At 42.2% G+C, this 15,494-nt stretch overlaps 2 protein-coding genes across 7 annotated transcripts in view; one reads left to right on the plus strand and one right to left on the minus strand.

The window, feature by feature from the left end:
- TBCK (TBC1 domain containing kinase) overlaps window positions 1-14,300 on the plus strand; it is a 152,633-nt gene extending 138,333 nt beyond the window's left edge. The window contains exons 27-30 of one of the 6 annotated variants that reach the window (XR_003398258.1): window positions 3,841-3,940; window positions 6,537-6,732; window positions 7,882-7,941; window positions 12,771-14,300. Coding sequence is in view for 1 of the 6 variants with exons in the window: in XM_026847359.1 (XP_026703160.1) it covers window positions 3,841-3,940; window positions 6,537-6,637 (201 nt within the window). In the remaining 5 variants the exon portion in view is untranslated. Of the gene's footprint in view, window positions 1-3,840; window positions 3,941-4,786; window positions 5,060-6,536; window positions 6,733-7,881; window positions 7,942-12,770 lie in introns of those variants that run through there. The other 5 variants (XR_003398260.1, XR_003398259.1, XR_003398261.1 and 2 more) reach the window with 5 other exon arrangements.
- Window positions 7,537-15,494, minus strand: part of NPNT (nephronectin) — a 51,600-nt gene continuing 43,642 nt past the window's right edge. Inside the window, exons 11-14 of the mRNA XM_026847929.1 lie at window positions 15,103-15,198; window positions 14,612-14,710; window positions 10,202-10,458; window positions 7,537-7,684 (exon numbers count right to left, since the gene is read on the minus strand). Of these exons, the coding sequence (XP_026703730.1) occupies window positions 7,589-7,684; window positions 10,202-10,458; window positions 14,612-14,710; window positions 15,103-15,198 (548 nt within the window). The 3' untranslated portion in view covers window positions 7,537-7,588. The remainder of the gene's footprint in view (window positions 7,685-10,201; window positions 10,459-14,611; window positions 14,711-15,102; window positions 15,199-15,494) is intronic.

A 15,494-nucleotide genomic window follows, 5' to 3' on the forward strand; every position in this document is an offset into this window, starting at 1 on the left:
GGGGGGGGGGGGGGGGGGGGGGGGGGGGGGGGGGGGGGGGGGGGGGGGGGTGGGGGGGGAGGGGGGTGGCAGAACCACTGTGAGGCAGCTGTGTGACAATCTGAGACACAGAATCTGAGCAAAATGTGTTTTAGTAGACTGTGCAGCTTTTCCAGGGGGAGTATCAGTGGGGCTTCCCCTTGTGCTTCCTCTGTGGATGGGGAGTGTGCTGTAAGGGGGAAGACTGACAAGGTGCCATTCAAGGACCGCTGCAGGAGGGGGACCAAGAGCAGCTCTTCCTTCTCCTTCCACATCAGGCTGCTGCATGGGCCAAGAGCACCTTAGAGCTGCCAAGAAACACAGCTATCTGTCTGCGTGTTGATTTCACTGGCTTGCAGGACCTGAGGGTTGTAGCCACAGTCAGGGTTTTTTTTCCCAGGTGTGATTATGTCTGAGGACAGCAGTCACCACCCTCGCTAGGGACCAGACCTTGGTGTGGAGGTGCTGGATATGAGCATCCTTGGGATTTTATTTATAGGGATTTTTGCAAGGCTGTCCCAGAGCCATATCTTGACATTGGTGGTGTCTGTGTAGAGAGAAGTGCATGGGGGGGGCAGGGCCACAACCTCTCCCCCTCCCCTGTGCTCACTCCTCTTGCTTTGATTCCATGATTCCACCTGCCCTAGCTCTGGCTTTTGATGACTGGTTTCTTGTTTGCTGGCTCTGTTGTATATGTAGGTCTGCAAAGGACTTTTTGCAAAGCAGCCACCCTAAGAGCAGGCCAGTGCAAACTGAGGGGCACACTGTGTGTTTGTGTTGGGGGGATTGGCAAAGCATTTCTGAAGGAAGGGATGTGTTTTACTGTTCATATCACACCACTGTGTCCTCAGAAAGCCCACTCTTCACCTGCCTACAGTACTCAGGCCACACCTCTCATGTCTTAAATTGGGACTTGTGAGATAGGGCAGTGGCTGGGTGGTTTGGGGGCTATTTCTGTAGGTGCTGTTCTGGGAAGCTGGGACCTGCAGCAGCATTGAGCCCTGTGGACTCCAGCTCTCCCAGCAAACACTGGCACAGTATGAGCCCTCACCAGCCCCTCTGCTCCAAACAGCACCTGGTATGGCTGGCAGTCAGCACTCTGGGGTCAGCTGGCCACTGGTGGAATGCACATCGACAGCCCACTGGGGAGAAGAGGATTTAATTGTATGGATGCATGGATATAGATTTAATAGTAGGGATATAAGTATTATGTGCTATGTAACCTCAGGGCCAGAGGACAGTCCCAGGCATGTTTAATTGACTGATAAAGTGATGGCCTCTGTGGAGTTCATGAATACTTAGTTTCTGTTAAATTGATATTATTAAAAATTAAGCCATTTTGAAAAAATAATCTTTCTTAAACCAAGTGGAATGTTAAATGACTATGCCACCCAACTTGAGAGCTTTTATATTGTCTGTGGAAGCTTAACATTACCAGCTTCCTTGCAAAGGAGAAAGACAGGCACTCTTTAAGACGCACCTCCTGTCCTTTTGTTGTTTTAAAGCCAGTTTTCTTTGAAAGGCTTTTTACTGTTGTTTGCAGTAAGCCACAGTTTATGCATGCTGCAGTAATCCTGCTTCCTACATCCTGTCTTGGGCCAGCCTGACAGGGGGAAAAATCTGGTGAGTCCATTTCTTTGAGTTTTTGACCTAAAGGTGCTTAAAAGGACTTTTTTTCTCCCATAAAAGGGGCAAAAGGCAAGGGAAGAGGTGACGTGGTCCCCTCATTCTGCTGGGGATGGTATCAGAGCAATGATAGAGTCTCTCTGAAATCCCCTGTAAGTGTGTGGTGGTTTGACCTTGGCTAAATGCCAGGTACCCACCAAGTCATCTCACTTTCCCCTTGTTTTCTCAACAGGGCAAGGAGGGTAAAGAGAATAAGATAGACCAACCCTTGTGGGTAAAACAAAAGCAGTTTTAATATAAGCAAAGCGAAGCAAAGGTCTGCGTGCAGAAGGAAAAAAAAGAAAACAAATTTATTCTCTCCTTCCCATGAAGAGGCGATGCCAGGCCTTCTCAGGGAGCAGACGTCATATGGTCTGGAATATCCCTTTGGTCAGTTGGGGGTCAGCTGTCCTGGCTGTGTCCCCTCCCAAGATCTTACCAACCCCGTCCCACTGCGGGGGAGGGGGGGAATGTCAAAAAGAGCCTTGGTGCTGTGTAAGCCCTGCTCAGCAGTAGCCACAACACCAGGGTGCTATCAACACCGTGCCAGCCCCCAACATAAAATGCAGCACCATGAGGGCTGCTATAGGGGAAAACCAGTTCCAGCTCAGTCCAGACCCAGTACAAAGTGGCAATCCCCAACTTTAGCACTGGTGTTGCATGCAAATGCAGTAAAATTATCTGTGTACACACTGTACCTTGTCTTTCCAGGTGTTTGTCAAACTCAGAGTGAATAGCTAAAGGATTCTGGATGAGAGTCTGAAATGAGAGCATGGGCTGTTGAAATGCATGACAAGTTAAAACCTGGGAGAAGAGTGTGAAAAGAGGACTATTCCTGGCCTGAACAGAAGGTAAAAAAGTCACAACATGGAAGGTTAACAAAAATTTCTGGAAAAGTCCTTCAGTATCTTCTGGTCAGAGGAAGGCAGGATTTGGCTGTGCCACAGAGAGGGGCATCCTTATTCAGTGTACTCAATAAATACTTGGCTTCCTTGTTCAAACACTTGATACTGGCCTCAGCCTGTTAGGCACACTATGCATGTGTGCACGCACACACACACACACATGCAGTATGTGCAATTACAGACAATATTTCCTGGTACATAGAGCACAGAGATGCTGTAGCAAGGGCCCGTTTGCTCTGGGGATGTGGTGTCTGTGATAGCCGCAGAAGAGTGGTTTGATGGCAACGGAGCCTTGTTCCTGGGTCTTGGGGAGTCCTTTAATAGCTAGATTACAGGAAAGGAGTAAAGTGGTAAAAATCTGCCTGTGTACTACAGAATGAGGTTATATATTACTAAGAGTAAAGAATTGGTTGATTATTAACAGCTATTGGGAAGTAAACTGAGGAAAAATAATGATAGGGAGTGCCTGATCTATGGAGCAGGGGATTATTTCTGGCTTTATCCAGAAAATTCAGGTCCACTGTGCTTTGTTGTTCTTAATAAAATGAAGGCTAGATCTGGACTTTTGACATGTATCAAGCATGTGTTAGCATGATACCCTATCTGGCTCTTGGGAGGTACATCGGAGATTTTTTAGGAGAAAAAATGCAACCTAACATGAACAGCCCAGTGAGCACTCAGATACAGTAATTGGATTATTTGCTGTGAAAAGAAACTGCTACCCTGATCTCAATAATGTTACCCACACTGGTTTTCAAGTTTAAGAGGGGACAGAAATAAAAAAATAACTTGTTCGTTTTTCAGAAATAAGCTATCTCAGCCCAAAGCAATAAGCAAAAGCACTGTCTAGAGGGCAGTTTGTTTCAAAGCAAAGGAACAGGGCTTGGGCCTGAAGAGGTCATACAAGTGCACAGGAACAATTGGTAAAAGCAGAGCAACTACAGTGTGATTTGATTCATTTTGGACTTGTGATCCCTAAAACCTAAACAGAGCTGGTGTCTGAACTCTATAGGTATTGTTGAAGTTGTCTTTGTCATCCTTGAAGTTCTTCAGTCCATTGTTAGCTTCCTCTCAACCAAATAAAGGATTACGGATGTTCAAAATGCATTTCCTCACATATTGCCAGGTCAGTTTGATGCAGTAGGTGTGCTCTGAGAATGCGTTCACTTTCAAAGCTTGAGGAGGTTTCTGCGTTCTTTCAAACCACTCCTGGAACTTACCACTAAAATATCTCTTATTTCTAAATTTTCAGGTTTACACCAATGCATTGCTCATCTTCTTTTCTTATTGGTGCGGAAAATCTGAAGTCGTAAAATTTTGCATCACTACAGGACATCAGGATAGAACAGCAGGTAAGAAAGTGTTACAGCTAGCACAAAAACTTTGATAATTTGGTGTTTGAGATGTAGTTCTATATAAATAAAAATTGCCTATTTAACTGGGCCTCAGCTGACAGTTAATGACTAACACAATTAAAATTTCAAAGGCAGGCAGCTATAGTGATCTTGTGTATCTCTAAATGCAGACTGAACAGATTTTAAGGCGACTGTCCCAATGCACAGCTTGATCCAAAGTCTCTGATTTTAGCAGTCTCCGAGGCCATTACTGAACCTCATTTGCAGGAGGAGCAACCTCTAATGGCACTTGGATTGGAGACAGGTGCTACTGTTGTGTCTTTTCTCCAGCTGGATGCTGCTGTCATGAGCATTCTTCTGCTCAGGGTTGTCTTCTCATGACTAATCTGACTCCTGCTAAGGTGGTTATTGTACTCTCCAGCTATATTAAAAAAACAATGTTTTGACCTCCAAGTCTAGGGAAATTTATTGAAGGAACCTGGGGAAGCTTTTCTCCAGAGCAAAGGGGGTTTATTGAAAGCACTCACTAGTGACTTAATGACATGGCTTAGATGAGAGCTGAGGTGACTATAGAATGGAATCTGGAAACAAAATCTTCTATCAGTCTCTTCCAGTGTACTCAGTTTGACCTCAGTAAATGCACACTGCCACAGTACCTGTAATTTATGAAGAATCTTAATTTTCGATTTTTTTGGGGAAAAAATGTTTAACATGTCTTTTAAAAAGATTAAATTATAAGCTGGCAAGAGGTTATACAGTACATTTTTCAAATGTTTTCATGTTAATTTAGTGCAATTTCTTCTGCTTGTCTAAGTATCTAAGCAGGAATTTCTCTTGCTACAGTTACCTATTTACTGAACCCTAAGCAGGAAGGGCGGTTATTATACAACCTCCTTGCTAGGACGACCTCAGGCCCATCTGCCTTGAGGCTCCTATGAAACTGGCAGTACCTGCCGTGTGCTGGCTGGGGGCTGCGGCTGTTCGGAGCTGCCTCAAAAGGTGGGCACAGAGACCTGGAGAATGATCATGGCAGAACCAGACTGACTGCACCACATCTCTTCAGAAACACCCAGAGAAGGTGACACCTACAGCCTTACGGCACAACCAGCTGCAGCGGTGAGTGACTTGAAGCTCCTTCAGATCAGACTCACTGAGACTACTCTGTGTCTTCTGTCAAGTTCAGTTGGTAACAAGTCTTTACAGTGGTACTTGTTTGACTGTAACAATGAAATGCATCCATAAAGCAGAGACGCCAAATCCTCCTCTTGTCACCTGAGTACTTCTCTCTGCTTACCTTCTGAATCCATTCAAGTGCTGGGTGCTAAGGGCCAGTTGTAAAGGGGCAAAAAATTCTTTCAGTCTTGCACAGATTTCTTTTTTCACCAGGGAGTCTCAATCTCAGAGCACTGTGGTAATATCTGGTAAAGACCATCTTCATCCACTGTGATGAACCAGACTGAAATGTGTTTATCTTGTTAGATGGCAAAGAATGTAAGTTTGTGAAGGTTCAGCAGCATGTGTGGAACTATGGTAGCTGCTGCTTCTTGTGCAATGGACACTGTATATTGCAGAAGCTCTTAAATTACCTGTGAAACTGTTCTTAAAAAAAGGTAGGTTGAAAATTGTCATTCTTCCTTTTGTATAATACATATAATGCTCTTGTTGTAATATACTGATAGGTACTTTTATTTTTAAATCTGATAACAAGAGCTACTTCACTGTGGTTGTCATCTTTTGGTTCATTTCACTGCAATAAAAATGAGACTTTCAATCCAGAAATGAAAACAAGATTTCCAATTATTAGCAAGTAACAGCCTCCTTTACTGATTACTTTAAAATAAGGACAAAGTATTTCAACTATTCACAAATATTTCTGACATATTACAAAGTAATGTAAGAGAAAAAGATCATGATCATATCTGAAGCAAGACAGTTTAAAAATGTTTACAAATGCATTGTTTTTTCCTCTTCAAAATCTTTGTTGATACAGTTTTGCAAGAGACTATCTGTTTGGCCAAATAAACAAAGGTTTGGAACATGACCTCTAACAGTCTTGCAATTTTGTCTCTGGACTTTGTGCAATTCTTAACATGAATTTTTTTTAATGATGGTTTTCTGACATGATATGAAGCTGACATTTATTTTACATTTTACATTAAGTATTTGAAAGCTCTGAGAGAGCTTTCTATGTCTTCTACATAGACATTTTTGAAGCTTTAAGGCTGTGCCACTAACAACTTTTTATCAATCTTTTGTCATTTTCTTAAATGTTACACTTACTTTGTTGGATTTAAAATTGTTAGCAGCGATGATGATGACTCTCATTTAAAAAAATCCCAAGCCAAACAGAAGAATTCCCTGGGAAACTGCACACCACATGCATGATACATAACTAAAAAAATCATCCAAAGTTCTGATAAATATTTAGTTCCAGCTAGAGCTAATAGTTGTTCTAGATCTAAAGAATAAAATGTTTATTATATACAGAAGGGTTAGATGTAATATGGACATTAGAGAAAGATCACTCAAGGCATTTCATGGTCTGAACTGTTCACACAGTATTAATGCAACTGCCCTTTTTGCTCATGCGTAGGCTTGTACCACCTGTGGGAAGGGAACATTCCTGGTGGAGTCAACCGGCTCAGTCTTACAAGAAGTGAGTTCTCTTCTCCAGGCTGCTCAGTCTTCAACTGAACTGGGAGTTTCTTGCAGGATTGAGAGCTCTTTAGGGCTTGCTCCTGAGCTAAGTGCAAACTTGTACAGCATTATCAGATGCCAGTTTACACCAGGTAAGGGTTTGGTCTTTTGCCTTTAGCATATTACAACGTGAAAAACTGCACCAGCATTTTTCAGTGAGCACCATTAACTGACTTTGGTAACACATCTACTGGCATGACCAGTGGGATCAAAGAATATGCTGAACTCCTGTCTTGTACAATAAGAAAGCACAGCTGCCAATTACCTCGCAACTAGAGTCTGTAAATATTAAGAACATAAATATCTTAATAACCATACACATATACACAAAACACAACAGTAGCAATATTACAGGATGCAGTCCCTACTCTCTATAACTGTTTTTTGGGGGGTTTTTTTTATACAGATGCAACACCAAAATAAATGCTATTTAATATGAAGCAAACCCTTCTCAGAGGTCAATGGCAGTAAGACAAAGCTCAGGTCCAGGCTTCCTCTAATCTGAGGTGACTCTGAAGCCACATCAATCCCACTGCCTATCAAATCCAATCAATGAAAGAGTAGCACTATGGGAAGATAATGACTATCAGTTAACACTAAAACTTTCTGAGCTGGAGCTTTCTTTTACACCATTTGTACTTAATTCTCCCTTTTCACAAGTGCTTTTTGTGTGAGCGCTCCCCAGGCTTAACAGGGGTTAAAGTTACTACATACAATATATGATTTAGGGGTAAGGATTAATAGAAACAACCAGCATGGGATTGGAGTTCCTGAATCCTGGGAGGTGCTCTCCATGTTTTTAAGTGAAGTTTCAGTGAGATTGCACTTAGCAAACCACTAAGAAGTTGTCACTCTCTGACTTCTTTTTCGTGCACTTCTGTTTCAAAGCTTGGTAGGAATAGCATGAGAAGGGCTAGAGGAGATGACTGTGCTGGTCCACTGTCTTTGCTAATGCTCTTCAGAGCAGCGTCCTCTCCTCAAGATCACATCATCTAGTCCAATATCCCCGGTTCTTCCTTTCCCTTTCTCCCCTCTGAAAATAACCTGGGAAGAGAAATAGAACAATTTGAGTGCAAAAAGTGAAGTAAAATGAAAGCAGCTTTAGTTGAGAGAGGTCTAAACAGTAAGAAAGCAACATAAGAAAGCTCAGGCAATCATAACTGACTCACAGAAGCCTATTGATTCTGCTCAGAATTATGGCTTTTTTTTCTGTGCCTGATTGTCTCCCTTCACTTGGGCAGGATCTTTGTGAAGTTTGGGCAGTTCAGGCCAGAATTGTTCCAGCTGCACTATCTGCTGAGGTGAGATGAACTTCCACATAAGAGAATCTTGGGCACTTTCTACATATTGTCTCAGCACTGTTTTCATTGCCCCTCATTGCAAACATATAAAATCCTCTGTATTCTGAAAAAGTGCTGTCTAATAGAGGAGCTTTCCTTTGCTAAAGCATCTTGCACCTGCCTTGGTTGTGGGAACTAGACACCCATTTTTTACTTAACAAATTCTAGCTCCTGCACTCTCATGGTGTAATCTATAGAAGCACTGGCTCCTCACAAAATGGTACTGGCAGATGTTTGGGCATGGATTTACACAGATCACTAGCAGTCCAGATTTAGCCTGAGTAGGAGAAATTGAACAAATATAAAGCTTGACTAGAAAGACTGAAGCATAAACCAGAGAAGATCTACAGAATGGCCACCTGACTTTAAGAAACACTTACCACAAATCAGTATTCCTCACCTGTGCTGCAGCTATAGATTCAGAAACCTGAACTGTTTAATACAGTCAGTGGTTTTGACCATGGCTTAAAAATCAGTTGAAGCCTACAGCAAAACTTTGTAAGAGTCTGCTGTTAGATTCATAGATCAGAAATTCAGCTGTATAGTTAAAATCTGGATGCTTGCTGAAATCACACTTTTAAACAAGGAATAGGAACAGAGGAGGTCAGAGAAACTGTGTTGGATTATTTTTTTAGAAATTAATGATTTTGGGTGTACTTTTACACAGAGATAATTTATTAGAAAATGTGATGAAGGATTCTGGTCTCCATTCATATTCTCTTCAGGTTTCCAGTAGGCCCCCCCTAAAATCACTAGTGTTTAATTGCTGTTGTTTTTTAATTAGCTAGAAAATAAAGCTTCCTTACTGCCTCCTGGTTTCTCTGGGGCAGAGGCTTTCCCTGCTTACCTAGAGGTTTCCCTCATTCCCTGATCCTTGGACTAAATGTGACGGTGGTCCAGGTCAGCAGCCCTGGCTGCCCACGCTGGCTGGAAAAGATCCCAGACTCGACTGTTCTGTAAGGGGCCACGAGGCAGCTCTGCTCTGCAGAACGGTGATGGGCTTTGGTTGGCAAGTCCCACTGACAGCTGCTGATAAGGTGGGCCTGAGAGGCAGGGGACAGCGTGAAGGGCAACTACTGTTCTCCTCTGGGTTCTCAAACTCATTTGCTTTTCTGCCAGACAATGTATTAGTGATACACACTTATTTAATGAACTGCTCTATCAGGTGAGACAGACCTGAGGATTACCAGAAGCATTAAACTTATCAAAAAAGGGTAAGAATGTGGCAAATACATTGTTCACCTGCTAAAAATTTCCACATTCTCAGACTGACATTTATTTACAGCTAACAGGAGGTCAGGCATCTTTGTTACTATTGCTGAGGTAAAGTTTTCAGAAAATTATCCTTGGTAATCAGAGCCTTAATATCAACTGTAGAACTACCTACTGTGTATATGTTGTAGCCTGCTCCCACCGTGAACATTATTTTAGACCATCTGCTATATACCAGAGCAAAACAGGCCCTGAAGCACCCAAGCCTCCTCTTTTGATCTGAAACAGAAACTACCTTCAAGCAGAGGTGGAAGAAAATGCTGAACTTTTTATATCAGTTTATCACCCGATGTTTCTAAGACTTCCAGGCATTAAAAGTTTCTCCACAGCACTTCAGACAGCTTCTTTTGATTGCACTAAACCATTCTGAGTTATTGGCATTAGTTCATTATTTACTTCGTTGGCCAGATCTGCTGCAGGTATGCTGAAGAGCATAAAACCATGTGAGATTGCACATATAACCTCCCTGCATTACCAAAAATTACTTCTTCTAAATATCTTTGCCCTTAGCCAGGTGCTAATCTACAGGGGAAGAGTCTTCCTATTCTCCATGACAGTGTATTATTTAAAGCACTGTTCATGAGGAATCTTGATACAGACTTTTGGAAATCCATTTACAGCATGCTGTTGTCCATTAAACTGCTCCTTCCTATGTGGCAGTTCCCTTAAAACAGGCTGGACGAGGTAGCTCAGTACAGGCTATTTTGTCATTTTCTATGTGGCTTCTGCTGTAGGTGGGAATTTTTTGTGAAACTAATTTGAAAAAATGCACAATGACTCTCTTACCTTTAATGTAATTCCATTGGCAGGGATCAAATAGTAAAACACAGGCTGAAATTAGACCCAGAAAAAAATAGTCTGGTGCTAAGCTACCTAAATGTCTTCAGCTTCTCATGGGAAAAAAAAAAAAAAAAAAAGGCAGCACATGCATCCATGCATCAGTACTTACACTCTTGATGCCTAGTCCTCGTAAAGTTATGTGTGTCTGTCTCCAGCCATGGCCACCATTTCTTCCCCAAACAGCAGGTCCATGGGCTCCATTCTTCCTTACAAAGACTTGGAGGGCTCCAGAATGCAGCCCGGGCACCTTATGCCGGAATGACAGGCACAAGTCACCAGCAGGAGCCATGTGACCCAAGGGCAGGATAAGATGTACTACTCTTCCTTCTTTGCCTTTGGGGTCAGAGATGGTGAGATACTGTCCCCCTGCAAAAGAAAAAACAGTTAGTTTTGGTCTTTTTAAATTCTGCTGTGTTGCAGGACTAAATGCATGACTAAATGCACAAGAGTCATTAAAAAAAATCCAAAAAAATAAGGGCTCTGCAAGGTCCAGTGGGTCTTAAATAAAGCATGCAGCTGCTGGGATGTGAACCAGAACTGATGCATCTGCCTCCTGCAGGATAAGATTTACTGTGCTGGTGGTCTGTTTACATTACAGAATCACAGAATCATCTAGGTTGGAAAAGACCATTATCCTAACACTGACAATTCCCAACTACACCAGATCCCTCAGCGCTATGTCAGCCCAACTCTTGAACACCTCCAGGGATGGGGACTCCACCACCTCCCTGGGCAGCCCATTCCAACACCCAACAACCCCTTCTGGAAAGAAATGTTTCCTAATATCCAGTCTAAAACTTCCCTGGCACAATTTGAGGCCATTCCCTCTTGTCCTGTCACTTATTACTTGGTTCAAGAGACTCATCCCCAGCTCTCTGCACCCTCCTTTCAGGGAGCTGTAGAGGGCGATGAGGTCTCCCCTCAGCCTCCTCTTCTCCAGACTAAACACCCCCAGTTCCCTCAGCCGCTCCCCGTACGACCTGTGCTCCAGACCCTGCACCAGCTCCGTTGCCCTTCTCTGGACACGCTCGAGTCATTCAATGTCCTTTTTGTAGTGAGGGGCCCAAAACTGAACACAGGAATCGAGGGGCGGCCTCACCAGTGCCGAGTACAGGGGTCAGATCCCTTCCCTGTCCCTGCTGGCCACGCTATTGCTGACACAAGCCAGGATGCCATTGGCCTTCTTGGCCACTTGGGCACAATGCTGGCTCCTGTTCAGCCGGCTGTCAATCAACCCCCCCAGGTCCCTCTCTGACTGGCAGCTCTCCAGCCACTCCTCCCCAAGCCTGTAGCGCTGCTGGGGGTTGTTGTGGCCCAAGGGCAACCCCCGGCATTTGGCTTTATTGAAACTCCTGCAGCTGAAAATAAAAATTTCATGTATTCCTTAATTTACGACAACCCCTTGGTTGCCTGATTTTAAACCCACAGTGATGTTAAAACTACTGCATACATTATACTCCTTGTAAACTGCTGGGTTTTGCTATTGGATGGATGAACGAGAAGGCCAGCATAAATATTACTGTGTAATTGAGCTATGGGTCTGTCCCTTTCCTTTCTTTGGTTTGGGAACTGTGTTAACAGGTTAATTCTCAAACCTTTGCAAACACAGAGCCTTTTCATTTAACCATAATGTAAAGTCTTAATCTGGATTAGATACAAAAACCTAGAAACAGTAATGACTTCCAAATGGCTGTTAATATGATAGACTCCCTAAAGTCTTCTCTAACAGTAGTTAAATTGTCAGTGAATGTACATATTTAATTCAAAACCCTATTATTTCTGATCATGTATGAAGTAAAGATGCCTTCATAAAAACACCTAGAACATGAAAAGTAGAGGATCTCTGGTATGGCAACATTCATTAAATCTAAACGAACAAAAAAATTCATATACTTCCCTAAATTACACACACCCTTTCACACTGGCACTCAAAATTACAGTAAATGATAGTTCACATCTTGGGGAAAACCCACACCTGTATTTTTTGCTTCATACTCTCCATTAGAACTTTTGCAAGGTGGATGATAAAATTTGAAATTATCAAAGGGAGTAGGGTTAACTTTTAAAAATTTTTTTAAAAAAATTCTTATTTTATTCTGAACTGAAGAATTTTTTTAAAGAAAATTAGATTTTTTTAATCTTTTTTTAATCAGAAAATCCAAGTTTAGTGAACTTAAGGAAGGTAAAGGTGGAATTTAGGCTCCTTAGTTGAAACTGATATAGAAATACCGTTGGACATACACAGTCTTTACTTATTTGTGGGATATAAAAGTATTTTTCATTTGAAGTGTTGCTCTGCTGCTACTCAATGACAATGTATCAGGGCTTGTCACACACTTAAAAGGAAAGCCAGCTTTGTCTCCAATTTACTACTTCTAAATAGGTTTTTGAGTTCTTTGGTCTCAACCAGATTTAACAAAGTATTATGCTGCTGTCTGGGGCCCCAGATCTGCATTTGGACATGAAGTGGAATCCATTTGTGCAAGGATCTGTTTAAGTGTTTTGGTTCATTTATTTTCCTTTTTTTTGTTGTTGTTTTTGATGCACTGTTTTTGCATCAAGGTCACTAACTGCTAAAATAAGCATCCTAGAGTTTAAATAACTGCACCTGTTTGTTGTAGATACAATTATATCACTATAAAAGTACTGACTCAACTCATTAACTGCATCTGTTTCAGATAGTTACACTGACTGATACAATCAATAGGAAACAGATTTAGGTAAGCACAAAGCCAATGTATCTACAGGCAAGCCCCTGCAGGAAAAGGTCCCCTCAAATCAGCATTTTCTGCATGCAAGATAAGCTTATAAGGCTTCAGTACGGCACCTTTCAAAATGCAGATTCTGAGAAACCAATAAATATCAAACTCTGAAAGGTAAAAGCAAACACTCGGGAACAAGCTGTGAAAATAAATCCTTGCAACAAGGTATTCCAGACAGGAGGCAGTGGGTGGGTGACTTCAAGGGACTAGTTTTAACAGGTTATGTCAACAGCAGCAGAACATACAGGAAACAAAAAGCCCGTGACTGGGAAGCAACGCAGGAGGGGGAAAAAAAAGTCTAAAAAAAAAATAAAAAGCAGCCAGTTAAAAATCATAGTTCTGTAACTTGATATATATTAACAACAATTTTTGAGTACAGATAATGAATATGCTTTGAGTGACTGACCTCAGAAACAAAGCGTTTTTAAACCCATTGTTTCAAAATGATGTTTGAATTATGTGTGATTTTTAAAAGGCCAGTCTGCAAGCAGGAGACAGCTGCCTGTTTCTCATCTTCAGGAGGAAGGAGCTCTGCTCTTGGAGTCCATTCAGGAGACTTTTTAAGTGTCATAAGGAGCATACGAAATACTAGGGCCTGCCTGGGGGTGGGAAGGGGTAAGTGAAGACAGCACTTCCACTCAGTCGCCTAAACAGCCTGAAGAAGGTGCCAGGTCACCTGCTGCGGTGGCAAATGACTGTCTCATCAATGGCAGCGGAGGGACAGACATCAGTGCTGGAAAATGGCTCTCAGTGCCCTCACCCTCCCTCAACTTAACCTGTAACATTTTACCGCCTGAGAGTGCGTCTCCTTCGAAGCCTGCCATCCCCTCACATAATGTAAGCATTGTGCACTTCAAAGGCTGCTTCTGGGTATGAAGTAATCCCATCATTACGGGGAGCCAGAGATGTGGCCTAATCCCCGGCGCTGCTGGGGGAAGGGTACGCATGCAGGGCCAGCCAGCCTCTCGGGGCCGGGCAGCAAAACCAACAGGGCCCGAAACACAACCAGCTATGCTGCAGAGGTGCGGGGCTGCTGGGCCTACGGCAGCAGAGGTGTGCGGTGGGAGGGGTCCCTGCTCTGGCTGACTGCCCCTGCCCATGCCAGTCTTCTTCCATCCTGGGAGGGGCTAGTACACACTGCCCTGTAATGTTATTGCAGGGGCACTTTCTACCATCACAAATGGACCCATTTTCAGAAGTCTCTATATACGAGCACTTCACTTGACTTCCAGTTACTTAACAGTCTTCCTATATACAGGTTGCTGTAACTTAAGAGTAGAATTCAATAAAATCAAACTGAGGGGTTAAACTGAACATTACATTTGGCAGCAGAACAAAGATTATTTCCAGCACTCTCTATAATTTTGCTAGTAATATAGAAATAATTATGTTTGCATGGTGGTTTGAAAAATAACCTTTGTTTCACCATAAATAAAAGTTGTTCTCTAGTCCACGTTTTTGTACTTTCTGATTCTATTAAGACAGATAATCCTTTACTGAATACATATGCTACTCCTTCAGAGACATTCCTATTGTAAAGATACCAGCTATGATAAAACCGCAATTTCTCAATTGCTCTTTCATGGTGAGAATCCTCAGTTTTGATTGTTATACACAGGAGAGGTGTGGGTATGAAATGTATCCTGGAACTAAAGGGAACAGAAGCTGTGTAAATTCATCATAATGCAAAAACTGTCCTCAACCTCCAGCCTGGTGGTTCTTCAGCTACAGGATATGATCGCAGATGGGTATGTTACCTGACGCATCTCTCACTGGTTCCCAGTGCAAGTCATCATCTCTGTCCTTGATCCATCCACACAGTCCACTATCAAAATTACAGCTGTGTACCAGGACACCTGGGCAGAACAGAGCAGAATGTCAAAACCACACAAACCATTGGGATTGTCTTGGTTGGGGAACTACAGCCATATCCCTTGTGGCTGACACTAGCAAGTGAATATGAAAATTAAATGCAACAGAAGCAGCACTAGAAAAAGGATCTACGAAACCACTAAAATCAATAAAAAGGATGCTAATGTTATTATTAACAGTTCACACTATTTTTATGCTAAGTCTGTTAGGAAATAAAACTCTAAAGGTTCACTTAGATGGTGGAGTTTTTTGTTTTTACAAAGCACAGTTTAAACAAGGGACATAAGATGTAGGAGTCCAGTAAAGGTGTAGAAACCCACAAGAAATCTCAAAAAATCCTAAAGCCCAGGCCCTGAACATGAGATGTGATCTTTACCTGGGTCATCGTTTGCTTCAAATTCATCAGCAGTAATCCCCCTTTCAATTTCAAGTATTTCAAAAAGATTATTGCTCACTCCAGGCTGGCGTGGAACTGTGAGAAAAATAGTTTTACAGAGATAAATGAGATAAAGGTAGTTAGTGACCTACTTTCTTATCTTTAATAAAAAACAGCAGAGCAGCTCTGGGCATTGTGCTTTTTCTTGGAGAATTCAATATAATTATATTTGACATGAAGATTCATAAACTTTATGCCTATGTGATTTATGATTTATGTTGTAACATTTATCTGAGCACTGTAAAAGGTGACTCTCAATCTGCTAAAGGCTCTTCAAATGAAAGCTCCTTTTTAACCAGGAGGAAAAAAAAAAAAAAAAAAAAAAAAAAAAA

The sequence above is a fragment of the Athene cunicularia genome (assembly GCF_003259725.1).
Source record: "Athene cunicularia isolate RWA chromosome 4 unlocalized genomic scaffold, athCun1 chr4_part2, whole genome shotgun sequence".
Lineage (NCBI taxonomy): Eukaryota > Metazoa > Chordata > Aves > Strigiformes > Strigidae > Athene > Athene cunicularia.